The sequence below is a fragment of the Osmia bicornis genome, chromosome 5 (assembly GCF_907164935.1).
Source record: "Osmia bicornis bicornis chromosome 5, iOsmBic2.1, whole genome shotgun sequence".
Taxonomy (NCBI): Eukaryota; Metazoa; Arthropoda; class Insecta; order Hymenoptera; family Megachilidae; genus Osmia; species Osmia bicornis.
Window position 1 is genome coordinate 10,487,670 of NC_060220.1, and position 8,442 is coordinate 10,496,111.

General features: G+C 40.0%; 2 protein-coding genes across 2 annotated transcripts; one reads left to right on the top strand and one right to left on the bottom strand.

The window, feature by feature from the left end:
- Positions 1-7,138: 7,138 nt before the first annotated feature.
- LOC114881358 (histone H2B) lies at positions 7,139-7,572 on the bottom strand. The gene has a single exon (XM_029198121.2). It carries the CDS (start codon positions 7,529-7,531, stop codon positions 7,160-7,162), a length of 372 nt encoding a protein of 123 aa, XP_029053954.1. The 5' UTR covers positions 7,532-7,572; the 3' UTR covers positions 7,139-7,159.
- Positions 7,573-7,752: 180 nt separating this feature from the next.
- On the top strand, positions 7,753-8,188 carry LOC114881359 (histone H2A-like). Its single transcript, XM_029198122.2, has one exon. The coding sequence runs from the start codon at positions 7,794-7,796 to the stop codon at positions 8,166-8,168; it is 375 nt and encodes a 124-aa protein (XP_029053955.1). The 5' UTR covers positions 7,753-7,793; the 3' UTR covers positions 8,169-8,188.
- The last annotated feature ends 254 nt before the right edge of the window (positions 8,189-8,442 follow it).

Here is an 8,442-nt window from a genome sequence, read left to right on the forward strand (position 1 = left end):
ACCCGATTTTAGGGTGTTCACCTGATACAGGGTGTTCAGAGATTTACTAGCCAGCGTTTTTCGTGTAAATGATGTGAATAAAATGAAAAAGGAACTAAAAAGTATAAAGTAATTTCTATTTCATTTATACCAATATTCCATAGCTATTAATATTATCTACTTAATCGTTAACTAGGGTACCAAATACAGGGGGGACTCGAGCGGGCCTTCGAAGTGAACGGACGTGCTGCGTGTGCGCTCCGCAAATGTATTCGTTTTTTATGTGTTTTGCATGCGTTTTTTGTCGGAATTGTTGCGATTTCACGGTTAATAGCTGTCACGTGTACAGATTAAGTGCAGGCATCGGGTTGTTTCGCGTAATTAATCGGCGATAGCCATCGACGTGTTGTGCAGTGCCTCTGTGTGTTGTGCGTCCATATCTACGGCTTCCGATAGTTTATAATTAGACTTGCATTTAATGCAAGTAGGACAGAAATAGGATTACAATTTGTGAATCGGACAGGTGTTGGTTCCGCGGCAGTGAAAGGGACGCCTTCCTCATATTCAAAATGGCGGCGTAGCTATTAAAGAGCAAGAAAAAAGGGCAATAATTTTATGTCCCTGGAATCAAAGTTCAGCCCTTATGGTTAAACGCGTCCCTTTCATAATTGGCACCGGCATGAATGCCAAACACCGGACTTGGAATAACCCCACTTACAACCAAAACGGACGCACTCTCAAAAAACACTTAGATAGTACTCCTTACGTTATGCTATACCCCCCCTACTACACTCACTTCGCTCCTCGTTGCGCCCCGTCAACGATAGACTTCTTCCTAACAAACAGCCAACGTAGCTTCCATTGTTCCACAGTGGATGATCTCAGTTCGAACCATCTTCCGGTTCTTCTCTCTGAAACAAACTCAATGACCTCCCCGTCAGCCACTCAATCCCTTGCAATAGACTGGAATGCCTACGGTACTCCACGAAATCATATTCCCTCACCACCTCCCTAAACTCTACGATAGAAATAGACGACGCAATCCAGCATCTTGGTAAATTCCTTACCAGATGCAAATTTTCAACCTCCTCTCCCATTCAAGTAAAAACACTTGACTTCACCCCCGACTCTGAGTTCATTAAGCTAAAAGCTCTAAGGAATTCCGCACGCCGTTCTTGGTATCGTAGCGGTAATCCTATCTACAAGCAATTCTACAAATCACTCTCTACTCAACTTAACAAAAAAATTATCGCTCTCAAAGCCCTCGAAATCGAACATAAAATTAAAAACGCTTCCATCCGTGATCACACCTTTTGGCCGATCTACTGTAAAATAACCAACGCTAAAACCATGATCCCCCCCATCAGTGACAGTTCAGGTATCACTCTTGTCATTGAAACAGAAAAATGCAATGCACTGGCCTCCTCCTTCCAGGCGATACACTCCCGCGCTGCTAACGCCCACTCCAGGCTGCAAAACACCATCTCACACCAACTATCCCTGGCTTTCCCGCACGCTGATACACACCCACAGCTTCCCCCTAACCTAAACAATTTCCTCTCTCCGGCTATTATCAAAACCATTATCAAACAGCTAAACTCCAATAAAGCCCCGGGACCCGACGGTCTCTCACCTGACCTGCTCAAAAAGGCTGATCCTAAAATTATCACCCAAATCTACTACATATTCAAATCCTGCATCGCACTTCGCTACTTCCCGTCAGCTTGGAAAATCGCTAAAGTCATTCCTATTCCCAAACCTGGCAAAGACAGAAAGCTGCTACTCAACTATCGCCCTATCAGCTTACTTCCACTTCTCTCTAAAGTTTTCGAGAAAATTCTTGCCAAGCTTATCCTACAACATTCTAACGAACACCAACTCATTCCTGACTGCCAATTCGGTTTCAGACCTTCTCACTCCACAATACACCAGTTGATTAGAGTCTCACAATTCGTCATCCACGAACTCAACGTTAGGCGTTTTTCTGCCATGATCTTACTTGACCTCGAAAAAGCCTTCGATTCAGTATGGCACAACGGCCTGATTGCAAAACTGCTCAATTTCCAATTCCCTCTTTGGCTAGTTGAGATTCTTCGGAGCTTCCTTCAGGATCGCAAATTCTTCGTTAAAATTGGCACTGCCAAATCACCGTTAACATCCATAGAAGCCGGCGTTCCCCAAGGCTCTATCTTGGGTCCCATCTTATTCATATTATTCATATCAGACATTCCGCATCCTGTTTCTACAGTCCTCTCGCTATTCGCTGACGATACCGCCATTCTAGCCTCATCATGGAGCCTTCAACTCCTTCAGACCAAACTACAAAAAGCCTTAATTGCCATCCACAATTTCTTTACCGATTGGAAGCTATCTGTTAATCCTAATAAAACCCAAGCAATTTACTTCACCCGTAAACGCAGCATTCATCCTCCGCCACCGCTTTCTCTGAACGGCTCCTCAATACCATGGCAATCCTCTGTCAAATACTTAGGCATCGTTCTCGACTCCAAGTTAACCTGGAAACAGGCCATCGAAGACCGCGCTATAAAAGCCAGGAAAGCCATCGGCGCCGCCTCCAAGCTACTTGCAAATTCTTCTAAACTCCACCAAGATCTCCGATTAAAAATTTATACCATGTGTATCAGACCAGTCATTCTGTACGGCTCGCAAATCTGGTGTGCAGCCGCTCCGACAAACCTTCACCAATTACAAATCCTCCAAAATAAAGCTTTAAAATTTATCTATGGACGCCCCCGCGATTATTCTACAAATAAACTTCACGCTGAAGCCAAAACACCAAGAATCATGGATGTCATCCGCACACTCAATACCAGATACGACACTTCTACTCACTCTAACATATTAATTTCAAGCACAAATCCCATCTCGCACGATCTCATCCCCTACAGGATCAAATACAGATTCCCATTACACATCAAAGACACCTAATCAAACTCCTCATGCAATAACTTGCTAATACCCCCCAGGCCAACTTCGAGTTGCTTTCAGGCTTCAGGTTTTTTTGTAAATTTTTCCTGAACTACTTCCGGAGGTCTTGTACATTACCCGCTTCTAAATACTCATCACTAAATCAGCGAGCAGAAGGCTACACTGCCTCCCAGCCGCTACTATTTTCATGTCTCACCCACAAAAAAAAAAAAAAAAACATTTTTGTAAAGGAAAATGTTGTTCAGAATCACCCCAGCTACCACTCCCTCAAAGGACTAACACTCTTTACGGGACATCCTGTATATATCTGTAATATTTTTCAACTTACGATTTTTTGGAAAAGAGGTAACCCTAAACTTTCAGCCCTCATAACTTAGAAAGCTTACACAATATGGGGGAACAGAGCATCGATTTTTTGTTCATATATAGGGTTCTACAAACCTAGAAAGTTTAATAAAAATCTAAGACCATGCATTTAAAAGTATGACCACTTTGGGTGGAATGGTTCATAAATAAATAAAGAAATGAAAACCTTCTTGTTTCTTTTTGTGTGACTCTTGTAGTGACAGAAAGGATGTTTGAATGGGAATGGAATACGCGCCGAATGAGTGAGAGCAAATGAGAGCCGAACGACATGTATAAGGTATGGGTGATTGGTTGAATAATGTGCGAAAGAGGAGCAAAAAGAGAGCGAGTGAGATGAGAGCATATATGTACGAATGCAAAAGGATGAAAACAGAGGAGAATAAGAGAGAGTGTGAACGTGAACGCGAAGATTATAAAAGAATAAACAGACGTGGTTATCAACTTAGGAGTTTCTTTTTACCTACCTTAATCGCAAATCGTGAGATTGCGACACTCTTTTTAAAACGAAGCAAAAACGAACAAGCTTGCAAAAGACTGTTGTTACATGCCATGGGCAGTAATTCATTCCTCGCTGAGATTCTTTAACATCTGTTCACCGTCATGAACCAAGTAAAAGTTTCACCGTTGTCTATATCCATCTGGAAAGTCTCAAGTCCGTTCACGGCGCGGTACATGCATTGCCATTGTCTGCCGCTGCCCTTCAATTTCTCCTGGTCCGGTAACGGAAACGACCAGCCCTAAAACCATTTTTAGGCTTGGAGTTTTGGAGGAGCAGCGTGTCATATATCATTGGCGGGCATTGGCATGTGCCGCAGAGACTTGGGACTTTTCCAGCCGCGATGCGATCCTCGGCCAAGAGACCAAAAAGTCGCATATCCATGGGCAGGTCAGTTTGGCCATTGCAAAATGCCCCACCGCCCACGACCACTGACTCGTCGAACTGGGGGGCCAGTCGGAATGGAGTGAAACTTAAAAACACCCCTGATTGGTTCCTCAGCCGACGAGCAAATCAGGATACACCCTTAGAGTGTCTTCTTCGTTGACAGCGTGTCAACAGAGACTCACTCTCTGCATTCAAGTCAAGGTAAAACATCCTAGCCTACTCGCGACTCCATTACCGTTTACAAATCATTCACATTTTACATATACCGAAACTTCTTGTAATTTCTGTTAATAGTTTTCTGTCAAAATAGACATTTAGTTAAGTGACCATACACCTACAATTTATTTCCCTTATCACGAGAAATCGTCGTAAGGTCATACACGAACAGCGGTGTTGATATTTATCGAAACGAAGACTTACGACCTTCGTTTAACTCGGAACAAGCTACCCATAGTTGCACTGCGAACGTGTATGTATTCGTCAAAACAACTATTTCCCTTAAGTTATCGGTTTCGAGTATAATTTCGAAGTTTTTACATTTAAATTAGGGACAAGGTCTACATTTAAATTGTACAAGTTTAAAAATGGACAAAATGAAGTGGCATTGAGTGATGAATATTCTGAGACGAAGTTTATACACTTTTCTGCATCGATGCATGAGAAAAGTACAATCCTCTTGCAAAATTATTAATTACAAAACTTATTTTCACGCAAATAATATATATTGCTGAAATAAGTTTAGGCGGTAGCTTTATATTTTATATGAACTTTTATTTGTTTTAAGACTAACGTTAGTAATTTCGTAACTTGAAAATAAATTTCAATATTAACTAATTAAACAGAAAAATATACTAAATATACTAAATTTTTCACTGATATAAATTTAGGTTAAAACAATTGTATTTTGGATTATGTCACTTATAACAAGTATAATACTTTCTTCAGTATTATTGATGCTGAAATTGTTGATTTATTTCGACGTGTTGTTCTGTACTACGAAATAAAACGGACACAATTTTATAAATTGAAAGAAAGAAACTACCTCATTGATCGTTCTATTGGAATATTGGATACATATGTATGTACTACAGGATTACCTCGTAATAAGCAACACGCTCGGGTCTGGCCTGTTGCTTATTACGGATCAGGTAGGCTATTCGGCTCGACTTTGTTCTCGAAACGGGACGATAGAGAACGCGAGAAACGAGTGAGAGATCCGAGGTAGCGGCAAATCATAAAGTGATCGGCCGAGCAAGGATGTTATTTTTTGAACAAGGATAGAATATAGCATGCCCTCTCATTCTCGCACTATTTCGCTTATTTCAAGGCAAATATGCTAGACTGAGAAAGCATTATATATATTTCAACCTTCTTCTACTAACCGATGTCCCTGCTCAGTCGAGCGTGACAATTTATTACCCAAAACATCGGCTTCTCGCTTTCACGGACCTCTCATTCATTTCTCGGACCTCCCACTTTGCGGGCGACATTAAACGAAAAGGTGGGGATAGAGATTTGCTTATTTCGAGCCGGAAAACTGTTGCTTATTACGGATCAATATTGTATACCATACATTAGGGATATTCGATTCCGATTCGATTCGTTAGAAAATCGATTCGTTCGGTAAAAACATCGATCTTTTGAATCGATTCTTTGGTATTCGAGAATTTCCCCAGAATCGATTCGTTCATGTAAGAATTAAAGATCGATTTTTTACCCTCTAGGGAATTAATTCTCACTTTTTATATTGACTTTTTGGTTTCGATGGAATTTTTAGAAGAATCGAATTTTCTGATCAATAAAAACACATTCACTCCTAAAAAAAGTATAAGAATAGCGATTAAAATATAAACAATGTAGGGGGTCTGCTTTTGATGTAATACCACGGAATATAAAAAAATACAAGATCGATGTTTTACAATAATCGATGCTGCATAGAAGAATCGTATGGGATAGTCTGTTTACAAAAATGAAAATAAAAAAGGAAACAAAAAAAGTCAATTCTGTTCAAACCGATTCTTTGGTTTCGATTTTTGAAAAGAATCGATTCTCTCATTCCGATTCAGAATCGATTTTTTCCGGTGAATCGAACATCCCTACCATACATACTGCGAAAGTCAAATAGAAATCGCAAAAAAGCATTAAAAATTTAGATTTTAAACTGAAATAAAATAATCAATTAGATTAGCAAATGTTATGACAATTAGTATTGTAATTTTAAGTAATTGTAATGTTTAATATAACTATGTGAAGTGTGTGAGAAATTTTATTAACGTTATACAGGGTGAGTCGCCTAAGGCAAGTCACCTGAATAATTTCTACATTTTTGAAGATGGGAACAAATATTTCAGACAAAAGTTGTTTGGTTTCGATGAGCCCATTACATGGTGTACATAACTTTTCTTCAGATGGAGGCACTTAGGAGATTTGAAGGTCAATTTTGTTTTTTTAAATGGAATGGGGTACATTTTTATGCATCGGACGATGCAGCTAAACATTTTTTATAAAAAAGTACTGACCTATGTATGTCGAAAAGCTGGTAGTTTAGGAGATATTTCAGTTTAAATATTCGGTCTAATTTTCTATTCAGTCTAATATTCGTACTGACATTAGGGTTTATTTACATACATAGGTCAGTACTTTTTTATAAAGAATGTCTAGCTGCATCGTTTGATGCATAAAAAAGTACCCCATTCCATTTTAAAAAAATTAAATTGACCTTCAACTCTTCTAAGCGCCTACATCTGAAGAAAAGTTATGTACACCACATACTGAGCTCATCGAAACCAAACAACTTTCGTCTGAAACATTTGTTTCTATCTCCAAAAATGTAGAAGTTATCCAGGTGGCTTGCATTAGACGACTCACTCTGTATAATATCGCGGAATAACAATTAGGAAAATGTTAGAAAGGAGAGTGGTCTACGTAATAAAAATTGTTGGCCCTTAAAAGAGCCGATTAGAGTATATAGTACTGCAGCATTTACTTCGAACTGGTGTACTTGGTAACAGCTTTGGTGCCTTCAGAAACAGCGTGCTTCGCTAATTCACCAGGCAACAAAAGTCTGACGGCAGTTTGGATCTCCCGAGATGTGATGGTCGATCTCTTATTGTAATGAGCTAGACGTGAGGCTTCAGCAGCAATCCGCTCAAAGACATCATTCACAAAACTGTTCATGATGCTCATCGCCTTGCTGGAAATACCAGTGTCAGGATGGACTTGCTTCAGCACTTTGTAGATGTAGATTGCATAGCTTTCCTTCCTCCTTCTCTTCTTTTTCTTATCAGTCTTGCTGATGTTCTTCTGAGCTTTGCCAGCTTTCTTCACAGCTTTTCCACTTGCTTTAGGAGGCATTTTCCTAACGATTTCATAGACTCCAGAAACACTCTACAGCAGTGAAAATTCACAACTGAATGTTGGAACGCAAGGGAGGCGCTGTATATATAGTGTGAAAGGACAGCCGACGGCGCACCAATCACGTGCGAGCTGCCGCCTCATTGGTCGGTCCGAACCTCAACGAACAGCTATATAAGCGGAGCTCTCGCTCCGAAACCGCACATTACTTCTGAATCTCTTCAAGTTTAATTCGCTTGTTGTTTTCAAAGTTATCGAGAAAATGTCTGGCCGTGGCAAAGGTAGAAAAGCTAAAGGAAAGGCGCAGTCCCGTTCAAGTCGTGCTGGACTCCAATTTCCTGTTGCTCGTATGCTCAGACTTCTGAGAAAAGGAAATTACGCCGAACGTGTTGGTTCAGGAGCACCAGTATATCTGGCTGCAGTTATTGAATATCTATCAGCTGAAGTATTGGAATTGGCTGGCAACGCTGCTCGTGACAACAAGAAGAGCAGGATTATTCCTCGTCATTTCCAACTGGCCATCCGTAACGATGAAGAATTGAATAAATTGCTGTCTGGCGTTACTATCGCTCAAGGCGGTGTATTACCGAACATTCAGGCAGTTCTATTGCCAAAGAAAACTGACAAGAAAGCGTAAATCTGTAAAGATTCAAGCATACAAATGGCCCTTTTCAGGGCCACAAAGTATTTTAACGCGAAGAATTTCTGCTTGTTAGTTCAATTTGTATTATTTTTTACAATGCAGTAAACTAACGAAGTACCTTAACGATTTCACGTACGCACGTTAAGAAAAAAGTAATAAAGTTTATTGTATTTTTACCATAGTATAGTACTATTTAGGATAACTTTTTACTTCTATTAATAAATTCATAATATTGTTGAATCCTTTAATGAATCAAAACCGAGTAAAC

Coding starts and splice junctions, on each gene's coding strand:
- LOC114881358 (XM_029198121.2), bottom strand. CDS start 7,531: ATGCCTCCTAAAGCAAGTGGAAAAGCTGTGAAGAAAGCTGGCAAAGCT.
- LOC114881359 (XM_029198122.2), top strand. CDS start 7,794: ATGTCTGGCCGTGGCAAAGGTAGAAAAGCTAAAGGAAAGGCGCAGTCC.